The sequence below is a fragment of the Zonotrichia leucophrys genome, chromosome 1A, assembly GCF_028769735.1.
Source record: "Zonotrichia leucophrys gambelii isolate GWCS_2022_RI chromosome 1A, RI_Zleu_2.0, whole genome shotgun sequence".
Lineage (NCBI taxonomy): Eukaryota > Metazoa > Chordata > Aves > Passeriformes > Passerellidae > Zonotrichia > Zonotrichia leucophrys.
Window position 1 is genome coordinate 33,073,542 of NC_088170.1, and position 18,260 is coordinate 33,091,801.

Genomic DNA, 18,260 nt, shown 5'->3' on the forward strand with positions numbered 1-18,260 from the left:
AACCCATCAATCCAGTTTTACACTGCAAAGTAATCTTTCTAGAAGGTGTCATGAAGTTAAACTCTCCTTTTCTGTATCCAATTTGGTTCTTTTTTTCATTTTTTTTTATTTTTTCACTATCAGCTCTACAAATATTAACTAAGACCAAACACAAGCCTTTCACCCTTTTACGTCTGCATTAACAGGAATGGTAGAATAACACAGATTCTTTCTCTGGTTTTATTAGTTTCTGTTCATAGCAGAACTACATAGCTATAATCTATTGGAAAACAATTCATTCACGTGAGAAACAAGACATGACACCAAGAATCCAGATCACTCAGTGTGAGCCCTGTGGGGGACACAGCAAAAAAGCTACAAAATGTAAAATCATTTAGGTAACTAAAATCAACAGACAGGGTTGGGTGTCTCTTGCCAGCTAATTCAAGGAATAATTATTGTGTAAGTATTTCCAATGCATAATCTTTTTCTAAAAGGATAACTCAAGATGGTAGAAATTGTATTACTTTATTTTTGCCTCCACGTTTTTCACATCAGTCAGAGAAGTGTTCTTGTTTCCTTCTGAGATTGGCTGAGTCAGATCATTCCAGTTACTCACTGATGGCCAGTGGTTCTCAAGTGTGGGTGGTAATGGGGCTCTTCTTCCTCACAGTGACCATCCTGCCCCTGCTGGCCTTCAGAGGAGAGCTGCTCTAGTGACTCAGATGGGAATCTTGCAGAATACCCAGAAAGAGAGAAAAAGCAAGAATCAAGGGGGACTTCAAGGGCACAAGGAGGAAATGGCTGAAGGGAGGAGGAATAGAAAGCAGAGCTTATAGGAGTAGGAGTGGAGCTAAGGCACACAACAAAAAGAGAAGAGACGGTCAATCAAGAGAGGGATCTGAACAGCAAGAGGCAGAAACAGCTAGAAAATTAAGACTTTAAATATTACTAGACAAATATAGGGGGAAAATAAGTGAGAAGTAAATATGAAGTGATTTTGTTGGGGAGAGAGGGGAGCCACATACTGAAATTGGTTTATTTGATTTCTCTTCTAACTCAGTACATAAAGGAAACATGTATAAAACCCTTACACAAAAAAAAAGGATTATTCCAAACTTCTCTTTTTGAAACATCTCCCTCAACACAGGCAGGGATTTTTTTTTTTTTTTGTAAAATCAAATGTATGCAGCTACCGGTGTCACTAGTTTATTTTTTAAAAAAAGTCTCTTTAAGGGACACTTGAAGTTCACTGTGGCTCAAGTAAAAGTAAAGAGATTTCATTTAGAGAGTTTACAGATTTTGATCAACATTATTAGAGATTGTTTGTGACTCATTGTCATATTATATTAGTTCTGGGTAGATCAACATTTCACAGAGCAGCAAAGTTTATCCTCACACAAAGAAAGAAATAAAATATAAAGAGCTGTAAAATATGTAGAGAAGCCCAGGAAAATATTTCAATCCATTTTGCAGATACAGTCTTTGGACGAGTATACTGACTAGTATGTCAGAAGAAGTCTTGAGTTTGAAAGCTCATTTAGACTTCTTTGCTACCTTAGTTGAGCAAGCTGAAAATAGTTGTTAGATTAGACAAATCCTCAAGCTCCTGTAGCCCTGTGGCATACCTGGAGAGAAGGTTTTGTTGCTATGTACACATGCTGCTGGTTGTACCTGTAGTTTAATCCATGCTTAGTCAATGTCACCTTGACCTGAATCCAGCCTGGCAGGATAGAGGCCAAGAGGGGAATTAGTGTTGGAGTACAAGCTCTGTTCAGCATCTGAGTCAGCAGATCCTGAAAGCATCCAGATTGTTTCACCATCCCATACAATTGTGGCAGAGATGTCTGTGACTAAGTAGTGTGATATTTGTGGAAGAGACTTAAAACCATACACTGTGGTGGGTAGATTGCCTGAGAAAATGAATATTTTTGGCATTACGAAATCAAAAGACGGAATTGCTTTTAAGTGCCTTAGTGCTACAATAAATCTTGCCCAATTAAACTTAGAGGGGTTTTTACCATTAAGCTCAGTAGGACCAGAGTACAATTTTTAGCCTAGAGCACATCAGTGGGTATAAAGCCTAAAGCAGTTTATCAAGCTATTACTCAGATGAGTTGTATGGGACAGCTGACCATACAAGCATTCTGTTCTCTTCTGTTCAGCCTGGATGTACAGCATCTCATGCTGATCTTCTGTCTTTATCAGCAAGTGCCTGTAACTACAGAGGAAAAGGATGTTCTCCTGACCAGTACCAACTCATTAAAATGGTATTCAACAGAAAAAAATAAAAGGAATTTTTTAGGCTCCAAGGCTTTCTTCCCATGTATATTGTTTTCATATATTACCAGCTTCAGTCCTGACTGTGCTTTCATTTCCATCAGATTGATTCCATTCTAGGCACAATAACTAAAGAGTTTTTCCAAATTTACACACACAGGTGGGTAGAACCACACACTGAGCAGCTGAAGGGATCCTGACTACATCCAATGCAAGCTCAATTCCTACCGTTTCTGTCACAAGCATGTCTGTGTTTCTTTCAGAAGCTCGGCACTGGCCAGTTTCAAGCTTGTCCTGAGGTGTAAGTTATCACAGAATCATCATAGAATATGCTGACTTGGAAGACACAATCAGGTCATTGAGTCCTACTCCTGGCCCTGCACAGGACACCTTAACAGTTGCACCATGTGTCTGAGGGGCTTGTTCCAAACGTTTTGTGAGCTCTGACAGGCTTGGTGCTGTGACCACTTCCCTGAAGAGGCCCTTCCTGTCTCAACCACACTCTGAATAAAAAAATGTTTTCCTGATACCCTGCTTAAACCTGCCCTGACTCAGTTTCATGCCATTTCCTCAAGTCTTGTTGCTGGTCATGAGAGTGAAGACTTCTCCAGGCTGAACAAACCAAGTGAACTCAGCCAATCCTCAAAGGCTGCCCTTCCAGCCCCTTCACCATCCTAGTGACCCTTCTTTGGATGCTTTCTAACAGTTTAATGTCTGTTTTATACTGTGGCACCCAAAACAGCCCCCATCACTCGAGTGAGGCCACCCCAGTGCAGAGCAGAGGGGACAATCCCCTCCCTTGCCTGGCTGGTGATGCTGTGCCTGATTCCCCCAGGACACCCCAGGCTGTCTGGTGCCTGCTGGCTGCCAGGGCACTGCTGGCTCATGTTCAGCTTGCCATCCACCAGGAGCCCCAGATCCCTTTCTGCAGTGCTGCCAGTCGTTCCCCATTCTATACACACAGCCAGGACTGCCCTGTCCCAGGGGCACAGTCTGGCACTTTCCCTTGTTAAGCTTCATTTGGTTGGTGATCGCCCATCTCTAATCTGTGGTGATGGGCTTCTCTTCTCTGCAGGGCTTCTCTGCCCTCAAAGGAGTGGACAGCTCCTCTCAATTTAGTGTCATTGGCCAACTTATTTAGTATTCCTTTGAGTCCTGCATCCAAGATGTTAATTAGGTTGAAGAGAACTGGGCAGGGCATGGAGTCCTGCAGAACCCCACAAATGTCTAGCACCAGCCTGTCCAGTAGTTCAGCCTCTCTACTTCTGTCTGAATCTGGTCAGCTACACATAAAAGGTGACATAGCATCGATCCACTAGGCAACTTCACAAAACTAATGATTTGTCACCTAAGTCACAGTCCAAACAGGAATTGAAGGGGATACAGTGTGGAAATTTCTCCTTTCAATTACATCAGTGCAGTGCCAGTTGCCAGGGGAGGCAGGACCTGCCATTTGACCGCTGCACCTTCTGCAGCAGCAGAAGCAGAGAAATAAGCACACACTTTCAGGAAGAATTTATAACTAAGTTTATAAACTGCTCTGCTAGCACTGCTTCAGCCAGCTAGTTCAGAGCAGTTCTGGATGTTGCAAAATGAGTTGCAGCATAACAGCAGATGAAGTCTTGGGTGCCTTCAGCTGATTCTGGCACAGTCACACAACTTTGGTTCTTGCAGTTATTTGGGGCACCAGCACAAAATATTTTCAGAGTACACTGCTGGTAAGGGCTATTTGTTTCATCCAGTGATCGGTAACGCTGCACAGTGGCTGCCTCTTGGTGACAAGTGACACTTCTCTTTCTCTGCTGTTAAACAGAACTGTTGTATTTTACTCTCTGCCTTTCTAATTTTGGGTGTTAAAGCAGTTACGAGGGTGTGCTATGCACTCTCCAAAGCCAGAGTTTTGAACAACTGTGAGAACTGGTGGTCAGTGAGATGCATTTTTTTATGTCTGGTTTGCCTGGTTAGCAGGGATTATTCAGCCCATGCCAGAAATGGGCAAAATCATTAGTGGTTCTGAGAGAAGCTGCTGTTTGTGAATGGAGTTAGCCTTAATATAGAACAAGTTTCAGGAACACATGTGAAACTCAGCATGACAAGACCTAGGAAAGTCTGCAGGTGACACAGCCTGTGCCATTTCATCAAATAGGAGAAAATAGGAAGTACAGTGTGATTGCAAAGCAATCTGTTATGGCACCGTTTCTGCTCTACTCATGGGAACAAAAATAACATCAGTGCCAGTGCCTGCCAGTGCCAGCTGACAAGACCTCTGCTTTACAAATAATAAAGGCAAATGTTTTGCTTTATATCAGCTAAGTTATTTTTTTGGCACACATGACCAAGGTTTCTGACAATAACATAAAAATACTTCTTCAGTTTCTAATTCTAAATTTAAAAAAAAAAAAATCCAAAATAAGTCCAGTCACTTGGCACAACAGCACAACATTTGCATGGCAAATTTTACACAAGTTTTGGATAAAAACAATGATGATACCCAGTTTGATGTTTACAGTTTTGCCATGTCACAACTGTAGGTGAAACTCAACAGGTTTTGGTCAAAATTGCAGCAGAGCAGAATGCTCAGATTTGTCAGTATATTAAAAGTGGGCCTTGTGCTCAATGGATTAACTTTATCACTGTCAACTGAATAATTTATACTGAGAAAGGAAAACTGATAGGGGTTTGAGTGATCAGACAGAAAGTTTAAGAGACAATATTCATCATCAAATAAATGTAAATATTTTTATTTTAAAAAATGTTAATGGCACCTTAGAGGCAGTCATGACTACACAACCAAATATACAAAAATTACATTTTCATAGTTGAATCTTTCCACAGTGCTGCACAAAATGGAGATACTATGAGAAACATTGCAGGTCACACACCAAGACAATTAACTTCAGTCAATAAAAGCAGACAATTTTTGGTACACCTTGATACTACCAGACACCCAGGTTCCCTGGGTAAAAAGAAAGGTGGCTTTGTGCAAAACTTTCCAACAACAGTACAACTTAATATGCTAAACGTACAGCAAATCAACCGTACAAGACTGTTTGACTTGGCCTCATGCAGTCCCTATATACAGCATCCTCTCAGTTGGCTTTCTCAGGGAAAATAAGCAATTTCATTGACTAAAATAAAACTTTTCTTAATCTTTCACTGTTGCAATGTAAAATTGTCTGACACTTTGTGCAGGGCTAGCATCAGAGAGACCATTCAAACTTTATCTGAAAACAAGCCCTTTATAATCTCCTGTACTTAAAGGCCGTGTTCTGCCATGATGGGGAATGAAGAAAGCAGATATATATTTGGTTGATTAAAAATAGCGGAGAATAAATTTGCCTGATTGCTAGTCCTAGATGGACTTTCAGAAGATATTAACTTCTGTTATCAAAATTAAAGTGTTTAATTACATTAATCTCTGTTTATCTTCCATTATATCATTGAATGCAGCAGTAAAATGTCTCAATCATAGTGGAAAGGGACTTGGTTTCCCAAAACAAAAACAACCAAACAAGAAAATTGGCTCTTGTACCTTCTGAATTAACTACAAGCTTCTGTGTTTTCTTGTTTTGTTCCTGAATTTCTTGTTCAATGATTTTGATTTCAGACAGCACTAGTTGTTATTATGCAGTTAACTTCATATCAGTCATAAGCCTGAACTAATTCAACTTCAAATGCTGTAGTCCTTGTTTATTATGTCATTCAGTAGCTAATAGTTAGCTGGCAACCCTTATGATTGCAAAACTGAACCTCATGCTTACACTGGATTTGTCCAGCTTCAGCTCCTGGGTGAGTGGATCACGTATCTTTCCTACAGCAAACTGTCTTCACCTTTTGCATTGCTATTCCCCAGATAAGCAGTCATTATGTGTTCACAGAAAACCATTGGCTTTTAAATACCCTTCCTGAAGTGCAGACCTATATATCAGATCTATATTGATAGATGTCCTGCAGCAGAGGCACTGCATAACACAAACATTTTGATATTAAACTAAAATGCTGTGAAATTTTTTAGTGCCTCTCTAAGAATTCAGAGCAAACAGACATCACAGGAGTGCAATCAAATGAGAAGTTGCATGAATGCATATAATGTGAAGCAGAAATAGGAAGGAATTTAAACTGGGTCTTGATCAGTCCTGCCAATCACTAATTGGACTTTCAACAGTAATGGAGTTGAAGCTAGCAGAGGGATCCATTAGACAATTTTTAGAGGAAACCTCATGTAGTCCTGAATGCTGAAATAGGAGAAATCAGGAAAATTGTGCTAATTTTCATAAGAAACTAAATCTCCAGAAACCTCCAAACAAAAGCTGACAAAAGCCTATAGAACAGGAAGTAACAACTTATTGAAGAGCTTTTCCATCAGAGAACTGCTACCAAAGTGAAATGAAATACTTGCCTGCCAAGCAGCACCAAGCAGAAAAGACACTGTCTGGCAACTTTTTGTTGAGTGGGAGTGTTTTAGAGGCTCATGATGAGTAGGTGTAAGGAGTATCCTAAGAATGCCTGATGTGTTGTATGAGAATATAAAAGCAAATGGTATCTTGACAGAATATGGTTAATTGATTGAGAAGCTGAGCAGAGTTCTCATTAGGAGCACTGCAGTTCTTTGGGTTGACCTAGGCATACTGTCACAGGAAGCTCAGACTGCAGGCCAGACACACACACTAATATGCAAAATACACAATCCCAGCCTAAAGGGGGGAAGTGGTGCCCATACTGAAGCTAAGGGCAGAGGCATCAGCCCGGACTAGCTCAGGCTCCTGCCTTCTCTTGATCCTGAGTATGGGCACAGCTGGCTAGCTCGTCCCACCACATGCTGGGGCTGTTTGTTCCCTCTAGGAAAAAGTTAGGAAGGACTTTTCTACACTGAAGCTGCCCCAACAATCTGCAGAGAGTCTGCCTGGAGCCCAGTTTTAGGGATGGCTGATGATTCACTGCAACAAGAAGAAAAAGTCTCATCTGCCTGAAAATCCCAGCTTCGTACTCATGAGATCTTTTTACCAGCCCTTCAAGTCTCCAGATGTGGAGAATCATCTACCTCTTTCACCAGGTTTTTCTTCCAGTCTAGTGAGCTAACATGGCACATGGAAGATGTCACCACATACCAGTAGTTAGCACACAGTAGGAAATGTGACAGTGAAAGCAGGATGGGAGACCTCCCTCCTTGGGTGGCCTTCCACATGGCAGAGCTCCTGGCACTACAGTCTCACTCTGCAAAATGACCACAGTTTCATCAAAAGCAGGCTTTTGCTCTTCACTTTACATTTTTTATTATTTCTTGATGTGTGTCACATCCTTCAGTGATTTAAACCCAACAGAGGAAAAAACCTAGAAAAGAGATGCACCCGTTCACCAATTAGGTTATTTTAATTTACATAACTAACCTTATGCAGCCTTTATAGCTTTTTCTATGTCCTCTGCCACATGTAAAGCCAAGACTGAAGTGCAAGACCTTCCTGTTTCCAATTTACAATGTAGGCCCTGTCAGATTCTGTCAAGACAGTGAGCAATCTTTTGTAGAGACATAAATTTTAGATTTTACTTTCATTTTGTACTGAGGTTATCTCCCAGAGTTGTAACAGGATGCCCTTGGAGCAGAAGCCTTCACATTCCCAGGTGTGAAGGGAATGTGAATTACCACACCAACATCCTTTCTTATAAGACAAATACTAACCTTTTTCCTGCCTGTCCTTGAGGCTGCCTGATGTAACATTTCAACTACATCAAATAGCAATGGCAGGATTACATAAATGTATAATCATGCAATAGGTAAAGGAGTTTTTCTTATGTAAACATTATTAACACATGGTATTCCTTTCTTGCATGTCTACCTTTCTGAACCCATTTAACAAAACGCTAAACTAACTATTTTTTCAAGAAGCCAATGCAGAACTTGGCTGTGCAAGCTGAAGAGAAGAAAGGAGATTATAATAGAGATGGCAAGAAAACACCATGAAAAGTCACAGCATTCTTAGGATCAGAACTAGTTTTTGGTCTTGTTTGGGCTCTTGTTTGTTTGGTTCTGGTTTCCACTCCACCTCCCACTTGAGATGAGGTAGGGCTGGGTTAAGAATAAGATGGGTGTGCCCAATCTGATCCATTTCCAGTGACTGCAAACCAGCACAGTCCTTCTTGATTCTCTGTGCAAAGACTTATGATATATAAAGAATTCTTTAAATATTTCTAAGTATTTTAATTCCATTTCCTAAACATTGAGTTATATCATTATTTATTAAGTTAATTCTGTCATTTCCTTAGTTCTTGAAGCCACAAATAGTAATTATTCACTGTTTATCTGACTGTGGTAAAATGTCAGATTTCTCCCCTGCCTTCCCCTCACCCACTCCCTCTCCTCAGAATAAAGTCTTCACAAATTCTACACCAACTATTGCACTTGATTAAAAAGAAATATACACATCAAACTATGCCCTCCCTCCCATAATACCAGCATAAAAAATACTGCAACTGAAAAGAAAATATGTAATGACAATTATTTTCACAGTTACTAACACTGAACATCAAATAACTGGAGACACTGTTTTTTCACTTAATGGAGAGTGGAGAAGAATTCTGGTTGCGGTGGTTTTGTGCTTTTTGTTTGTTTGTTTATTTTAATAAAGATCTTGTTTTACATCATGGCTGAAAGCCAAGCTGATTTCAGGGAAATTTTTTTGCATTTATTAAATCAAGCAAAATAAATTCCAGTGGGAAAACAAACCCAACCCTGTCTCCTAGTAGTGATACTGCATGTTAATACAATATTTTCAGGAATGTTTGTTGAGAGTGTCTACAGTTCCTATATTTACAGAAGTTTAACTCCCTGCTCCCCCTAAGAAGCTGTTCTCTCACGTTTCTGCCACATTCTTTAATCAGACAGAAGAAAGAAATCCACTGTACCCAGGGTCCCAACACCTGTATGCTTTGCATTCAGTCAGAACACCCCAACAATTCAGTGCTAACAGAGGCTGACCTCAATGTTGCTGCTCCCTGTACTTCTTTCCTGTGCAGGTTGCAGGGCTTGAAAAAGTGAGTGCTTTGGTGTGGGTGACAACATATCTACCAGTTACTTGCTTCTTAACTCCTTTGCAAAGTTGCCTGGGGATGTTATAATTCAATCCAGGCCATCTTTGGAAGTCTTATGCCACATGTATGAGTTTCCCAAATGCAATAAGGAACAGTACCAGGACAGAACAACTGCTAACTGTGGTCAATAGTCATCACTGGTCTCATGTACAAACAATAAACTCTGTGCAAAAAGGTACTAGCAGAAGCATCAAGTTTTGTTAGTCTTGAAAACTCAAAATCCCATGTTTAGAATCTAGAACTATCAATACACATGACTGCATGATTTGGTTTATCATTCTAGTTGGATTCAGAGAGAAAATTAACTATCAGTCTAGCAGAGCTGATCCACATTATGGCACCCCCTCTTGATCACACTCTTTGCACTCCAGCCTAGTAAAAAACACACATGACACTTGCAGTTGCTGGATCCCTCCCGGACCATCATACCATCTTTTGTGGGTATGGGTTTGGAAAGTGGAAAACCTTTCGGATTAAGGCAGAAGACTGACTTAAGTGAGCAGTTCATCACAGATACAGCCAGTTAGACAAAATCAGATTGAACAGGCAACTGACTGCCAACAAGTATACTTTTATATATTTACACCAGAATTTGTATACACACAGTGCTTAAAAAACAGGGAAGGGAAGAAAAAAGGGAAAAAGAAAGAAAGAAAAAAAGAAAAAATAAAAGACCACCCAGTCCAATAGCTTCATCTTGGTATAATCATTCTTTCTATAGCACAAATGATATGATCCCAGTTTTTACAAAATATTGCCAGCAGCGTCACTGCAAAGAAAGTGCAGATGATATGAAAGCGGCTCTTCATCATAGGAGCAATGAACTTTGCAATAGTAGAAACACAGACTAAGATGACAGTCATGAAGGCCAGGATAACATTTATACACTTCCCCAGGAGCACTTTGGCATTAACTGTTTCCGACTGCTGTGCTTGCTGTTCTTGCTGATGGAGCTCCAGTTTGGAAACTCGGGTCTGGCATGATTCCAAGGCTTCCTGGAGACAGAAAACAAGAATTAGGGCAGCCATATTTCCCTTCAACCTTTCTTCACATTTTAGCTGCAGAGCCATCCATCAGCTAGTTAGAAGTGTAATTTATTATTGACTGCCAAAATTTCAATGAACCACCAACTTTTAAAAGAATAAATGCACATATATGTCTGAATGAGTGTGTCACTGTTTGCTCAGGCATAATCAAGGCTAACAACACTGTCCAAAATGTAGGTTTGTTCTATTTTTTATGCTCAAGAAAAAGTATCATAACTTTAATGTTCATTACAATTGTTTCCTATATATACTGTTGATATAAAGTACTAGTAAAGCTGTTGCCATAGAAACTATCACTGCATCAAAACAACAAGAAAATGAGTTTCTTTGTATATTCTATTGAAAAGATTAGGGTGAGCTTGCTGTGATACTAATTAACTCTACTTTGCAACACGTAGCAGTGCTGAGTTTACACTGCCTCCGTGGTCCACATTGATTTTGCTCTCAAAGCTACCCATCCTACAGTGTTGGGCTCTCTGTGAGATCTGGCCTTCTCCCACTGTCAGTGCGAAGACAGTGGAACAACCTGTGGAACAACCTGCTTTTATGGGATTCTCTCCCACATGATCTATTCGGCTTCACAATTTGTTCTAAAGAAAGCAGACCTTTCTCTTCTGCTTGAGAATGGACTAAAAGTGGTCTTTGACTAAAATGCTTTCTAAAGACACTACTTCCATGCTTAAACCATCCCAAAGCAAAACAGAAAAACTTCCAACTGCTTCCCTTACTTGCCAAAATGCCAGCTTTTTGCAGGAGTTGGGATTTGGGCATCACTGCACAACGTGGCGCAGAGCTATAATTTCATGAGATTGATCAACTTGACAGAATCTTTTACCACTGTCCGACAAAGAAAACCAACGCTGCAGCATCCCTACTTTCTTGCACACTCTCACGGTCCAGGTATTTTCCTTGCACTAGCAAGCTTGCTCACCTGCTCACACAGTAAGCTGTTTCAAACCAAACCTCAGCATATAAACACCCAGAGAATTAGCAGCCATCCTTTGCTGGGTCAGTCCTTCATGGTTTCAGCAAGCTGGACTGGCTTACCAAGGGACTGGCCAGGCACCAAGGTCACCACAGAGAGTGTGGCACAGTGCCTTACACAAGGCTGCTTCCCTTCACTGCTCTAGGAAGTAGTAACAAAATAAAAGATTGTTATTACAGTTCTTCATGGGTGGCACAAAGGCTGTTATGGCTCAGGCATGTTCTCCACTACACACTAATGAACTTCCCTGGTCTTTCTTCCACTCTGACTGTAAGTTATCCTCAATTTGTCTTGTGCTGCTTTAGAAGTCCAGCTGCAAAAGTCTGATACCTGCATCTCTGCATTGAGAGGCTGAACATGTCTTTAAAACTATCTGCACATCCTTTAGTGACAGTTAGGCTGTTACTCAAAATATCCAGAGCTTAAATCCTTTTACTCTATTTTAGCTAATTTTCCAAAGCCCCAGAGAGATAGATTTAAATGGGCCCAACTGTACAGAGATAAAAGAAACAAGGCTGTGTCAACATAGCACTTCATTAAGGAGTCTTTGACACCCTTCCAGGAGTCTTTTAAAAGTCTCTGACACCCCTCCAGGATTCTGCTAATGACTTAGGGAATATTTCACAGGCCTTCTGTTGGACAACTCAGATTACATTACATTTTTACATCCTCAAGATGCCTTCACAGAAAGGAGTGCTCTTTTCTTTAAATCTGTGAGACACCTCTCTTGTTTAAACCTACAATGAAACCTATGATATGCTTACACTCAGTACCATCCCTTTCCCTCTGTTCCCAGGAGCTTCCTAATTAACATTTAGGAAACTGTGATCATCCTGCTGCCTGCACTCTCTCTGTTTGGAAATGTGAGCACAGGTGCATACAGGTCAGGTTTTAGGTTCTTTTACCATGTGAGCCAATGGTAAAAGAGTCTTTGAGCATTCCTCAGTTTTTCATGAATAGGTAAGGCACAACTGTGTTTTCACCACTTTTCACCACTTCCTCAGACTTTGAGTGGAAATATTATGCATTATGTAAGTGCTTGTGTTGTATTAAATATTCAAGTACATACATAACTACATGCTGTCAGGACATACTTGTAGACATTAATACTGGTTTTTGATTGAAGTCAGACATGACTACAACTGACCACTAAGGTGAAAACACGGCACAGCTTTGATTATAGAGGTTGTTGTGACTATGGCTTAAAACTCTTTAATTATAACTGGCAAATCTACAAGTCTATTTCTCTTACTTTTTACCCTAAGCTGAGCAAGAAGTTTATGTCAGGACATTGTCAGAAGTGTTGTGTCATACAATACAAAGAGACTTGATTCCTTCCTCCTCTCTGAAAGAAATTAAAACAAGCCACTCTTCCACCACAATTCTGCCTGGGCCATATCATCAGTTTCAGCAGAAAAAAAATCTTGAATCCAGAGAAACAAATGGAGACTGTCACTGATTCAATGTGCTGGGTTTTCCCCTTAAAACATAGAAAATATGTTAAGCTTACAAACATGTTCAAAGCTTACATATTTTCCCATATTCCTTATTTTAAAATATGCAGAAAAATGCAAGTGTTTCATGGTACAAGATCTCCACAAAATGTTATTAGATTAGGATAAGGAAAATAAGTACCTGAACATCTCGTGATCGCTCGTAGGCCTGGTACGCCACCTTCTCCTCTATGCTGGCTAGCTCTTGTTTCAAGTTTGCTGTCTCATGTTGATGAAGGTCAGTGAGGTCATTTAACTGGTCCTCCAATCTTTCATATCTTATTAGGAAAAGAAGTCTAAATTTAGTGCCTTCTATTCAAGTAATGCAAATCATGAAAACAATTGCACATTTTAACAGGTAATTTCTCAGCACATGGTGAATTCATCTGAGTGGCATTACAAAGCACATATAGAAATCAGTAAAAACTTTGCAAACTTTCCACAAACACTTATTCAGCAATCAGAAAGCCTTTTCTGAGTGTTTCTTGCTGGCAGTAGGTGCTAAAAAGCAAATATTTGTACATCACTGGCAAATTATATGAAATATAAACAGTGCCTAAGGATATCCAACTCACATTTTTCACTCTTCATTTAGCCAAGAAGATATGGCTTCATAAGTAAGTTTGAGCCAGTTAATAGCTTACCAGTAATGACAGGAAAAATATGTTCTCTCTCATACACAACTGCAGGGTTCTGCCATTTATGTACAGTCTGTTCTGGCATGTTTCTACATGGTAAAGTAGTTCAAGTAAACCACCAGCAAACTAGAATTTTTTTTGTGAGTTTGTCACTTGATTTAACACACAAACAGGCAAACACTGCAGTCAGCACAAAAATGATGGAGGCAAAATTGTCTAGAAATGGATAGCAGGAGGCTTGAGATTTTACTGGCAGAGAGCTGTCAGAAAGAGCTGTCAGCTCTACCTTCTCCTGAAACCAAGTCAAAAGCTCAGCAGGCCTTTCATTGTTCTTTCCTCCCTATATTACCACATGATATCAAGTCTTTCATTGTATTTTAAGAACTATAAGCAAGGGAGACATGAAATATTGCCCTTCATACCAAGATTTTGCCCACTGGCATAGTAAAGACTTCAAGAATTGACTGTCACCTTAAAATGCCCATAGGAAAAGTGGGATATAGGTACAGCAGGTGAAAGCCCTCTGTACAACATATCATCCACTTCTCACATAGGATGATAAAGGAATTAATTGTCATGTAACAAATGCAAGAGGAAGTTGTGCTGCAGCCCTTCAAAATACATCTCCCAGTGTGTGTTACACCAGGGTACAAGGTGACATTGCATCCAGGAGATAGCAATGTGTGTGAGAAGTGTTTGGACAAGGTACCCAGGAGTCAAGGGTATACTTATCAGTCAGTTCTGCTACACCACAGACTGATTAGCTTTTTTGAGTCACATTAGATAGAATCCTTCCACCAGCTACAAAACCATTGGCATCTCCTATACGCAGTACTCACATAATTCACAAAAAAGCTATGACAGAGGAGAGAGTCTTCTGACCAGCCTCTGACAAAAAGCAAAGGGCACTACACCATTTGATAGAAAATATAAATATTCTATGTGTATTTTCAGTTGTTGGAAGGAATTAAACATGTTGGTAATAGATATTGATTGGAATTATTTTTTCCTCTTGCTTCTGAAATCTCTCTCTCTCTCACACACACACACACACTTTCCAAATAGTTTCTATACCCATTCAAAAGTCATTTCAAGAGAACAGTTAAAAAAAATACCTAAATCTTTCCTCTTGTAGCATCTGAGAAATAAAGCCATAGTCTCTTTTAAATTGGGTTTTTAAATTCTCAATATCATCAGCTAATTGAGACTGTGTCTCCTTGATTTCCCTTAGTTCCTCCAAAATCATGGAAAGCTTTCCTTGGCTGTCCAGGGTGCTTGCCACAGCAGGACTAAAGGAAGTATTCCCATTGCTGTCTGCTGATCCAGAGGTCCCACTTGAGCATTCATCATCACTAACATATTTTGGTTTGGCAACAATGGTGGCGCTGCCCCCATAGGTTCTAGAACTCGTTTCTGGCCGAAATTCATCCAGGGTATTTTTCAGATGAGCAATGTTGTCTGCACTACCAAATTTGTTTCGGATCAGGTTGGCAAACTCTCTGGACTTGCTGAAAACAAAGACAGGGGGTGTCAGAGATACACCGGGCACACCCGACTTGCTGCTCTCTGCTCCGTGCCCAGTGCCACGAGACTTTCCATGTTGAACGTCTTTCAAGTTATCTTTGGAAGTATCCTTGGTAGCTTTGGAAGATCCATTTTGTTCAATATCCTTGAGCTTTTTGTGATACTGTTCCAATTTCTTCTGCAGCTGGGCAATGGAGTGGGCAGATTTCTGGTTCTTTTTCTCAAAGACTTGCTTGATGCGCCCAGCCTGCTGCTTGTCTGCGCTGTTCACCAATTTCAAATACTCAGCCACGTTCCCATCTCGAGCTGTTTGTTCAACCTTGATTTGTTCTGTAACCTTGAGGATTTTCTGTTTCAAGCTATCTGCATTGAGTTTGACTTTGTGAAACTCTAGGACCCCATCTGGTACATCAAAGTTCAGGTTGGTATCAGAACCTCCACGACGGATGTTAAGTGGTAGACTCAGGGTATTCATGTCATGTCTTTCCACCTGAGAGAAAAGAAAAAGAGGTAAATGGAATTTGAATTCTATTTTTTAAAATCCAACATCCAGTTTACTTTTCTACATATAATTACATCAAGTATACAGTATAAAGTAGCTTATATTAGCAAAGCATAATGAAGTTTTCTTTGAAATTAAGCAGCATTTTTTTTGACTTCGACAAGTTAATAAACAGTCTAAGGAACTGCTTTTCTCTCTTAAAATAAAGATGAATTAGAGAGAAAATAATTCAGAATAGGTTATAGAATCACTTACAGTTTGCCACAAAACGAGAATAACACCTAGTTAGAAAAGGTTCCTAAATATATTGTTTATTATTAGGAGTTTCAAAGAGACCATGGCTGATAATCACTCAGTTTTTTCTCTTAAAAGTGGTCAAACACCAATGGAGATGTCACCAGATCTTTCTGTCTACAGCAGTGCTATATACTATGTACTGTTCAATATATTTTCCCAGGTTTAATGCCTTTTACTGATACATCCCAATTTAAATTTCTTTCACAATTCCAAGTTTTTGCAAAACTAGCTGAAAGAAAGCTCTTGAAAATCTAGTGTATGCTGCAAGCTGGAAGCAACTGTTGTTTTTTAAAGCAGAGAGTACAGAGAAAGAATTGGCCTGTATTTGACTTTCCAGCTTGATAAAGGTGCTCAACAACTTGATCTGCTGCACTAATTCTGTTAAAATAGGAAATTCACTGAGTGGGATTTACAGGCAGAAACTCAGGAAAGAAAACTGCATTCAGTCAAGTATAAGATCTGTACACCTTAAATGCTCTCTGGAAGCACAACAAAAACAATTAGGCAACTCAGTCACAACACCGACCACAACAGATCATTTTATCTTTCTCATCGGAAAGGCAAGATAGTCTGATACAAAACATTGAAAGTGTTTCCTTATATAAACTCAAAGTTATGGGGAAAGCATGAGAAGAATGATCTAAACAAAATAGCTTTATCCCTATTATCATCTTGGTTTAGCCTGTGTGACAAAGAAAGTGCATTTCACTGCAGCTGCCACAGTGTCATGACTGTAGAGACTGCTTAACAAATGCTCCAGCCATAATGGGTTTCCAGAGCTTTGATACCAGGGGGAACCAATATAATTCCTCAGACAAGACCATTGCAGAAACAAGGCAGAAGCTATATTAAAGTATCTCTTGACAATGTCTTCCTGAAAATCTCTTTTCATTTCTACTACTTTATATTATTTATTTATTTATATTATTTTCCTTATAGATTACTAAGGATTACAGTGGAGATTTTTCTTGATTTTTCTTTTGCTACTGACCACTCGGGGCACAAACCAGCTAACATAAAAATTCACATTAACCAATACCTATTAAAAAAAAAGCACTTGAAAAATGCATATTGAAAGTCTGGAGTTGACAATTTCTTTTGGAGAATATTGGTTAATGATGACCTTTAAGACTCGGACTGTATCCCAGGGATTAAACCAGTGTTGTGGCCTAATAGATCTACACTTTACCAGTTTGTTAGAAACAATTGGCATTGATCCAAATGCTCAGTATACAACAAGAATTAACAAGAAATTCTTGAAACAACCTAAGACATTTTAAAATAAGCTTTGGCACAAAATGATACTGTAATTAGTCACAGAATTGTATACACACACAAAACAGATCCATCACTGATGTCACTCAGAACAAGTTGTACATAACTTCCAGGAATGGGTGGGTCTACATCTAACCTTTACACAGCAATGTTTACTTCCTCAGTAAAAAATAGTCTAGAAATGTATTGTAATAATTGGATACAAGCCCAAACCAGATCCCTTTCCCCTTATGTCCCCTCCCTTACAGGGCTCTCCATTGGTCAGCCTTCTCTGCCTTCCTGAAACTTCAAGGTCACGAAAGCAATACAGATAAAAAGAACAATAGCCTTGAAGAAATACATCTGCTGAATGCTGCCATGCTTTTGGACATGAGGAAATCTGTTAGCATGGGGCAAATCTGCTCCTGAATTAAACCAATCACAGGGTCAGTTCAAATTCAGGAAAGTATTTAGAAAATAACTGTTGAAAGTCCCAATACACTGCTAGCAGTTTTACTTACTGGATTAAGAGCTCACTAAGAGTACGAAAAAGTCATATCCATTAGATCTTTCTTTCTGATTGTATTTGGACAAAATGGCAGGTGTCCTCTGCCAACCTGTTGCAAGGCTGGGTCAAGCAATCCTCTTTCAAGAGGCTCTTGCAATCCTCTGCTGATGCACTATGCCTTTCTGTTGGGAGGGGATGTGTAATGTGGGGTGGAGTTATTTCTTTTTCAGGTAGGGGGCTGGTTGGTGGAGTTTTGTGGGGTTTAGGGTTTTTGGGGGTTTTTGGCTTGTTTATTTTAAATCAGAAGCAAGCAGACAGTGGGAGAGTCAGGTATGTCTAGACAAGTGGCCTTTCACCTTTCTTCTACTGTGATGATCCATTTGTGATTGTTCTATAACTCAGCACTAACGCTAACCCAAACATCAGATTTCCACCTTCAAATCCTACCCCAAATCCTTCTTGCTGCAAGTCTCATCCTGTGATGAGAAGAATTCCTGCTGTATCGAATGCCTCATTCTTTACACGGAGCACAAGACTGCCAGTAGGAGTTGAGATGATGAGATGCTTCCTCATCCCTGCAGGTACTGGTGCCCTCTGCTGGGATGCAGGCTGAAATCCTCCCAGTGCAGGAGAATGAATGGCATCTCCTTCAAACTGTGTGAGCGCTC

General features: G+C 39.9%; 1 protein-coding gene across 5 annotated transcripts in view; it reads right to left on the minus strand.

Moving 5' to 3' along the window:
• Positions 1–4,990: 4,990 nt before the first annotated feature.
• TMCC3 (transmembrane and coiled-coil domain family 3) overlaps positions 4,991–18,260 on the minus strand; it is a 132,810-nt gene continuing 119,540 nt past the window's right edge. For all 5 annotated transcript variants that reach the window (XM_064702068.1, XM_064702067.1, XM_064702070.1 and 2 more), the window contains 3 exons: positions 14,623–15,521; positions 13,012–13,147; positions 4,991–10,340 (listed from right to left, as the gene is read on the minus strand). In XM_064702068.1, the coding sequence (XP_064558138.1) occupies positions 10,038–10,340; positions 13,012–13,147; positions 14,623–15,521 (1,338 nt within the window). In that variant the 3' untranslated portion in view covers positions 4,991–10,037. The remainder of the gene's footprint in view (positions 10,341–13,011; positions 13,148–14,622; positions 15,522–18,260) is intronic.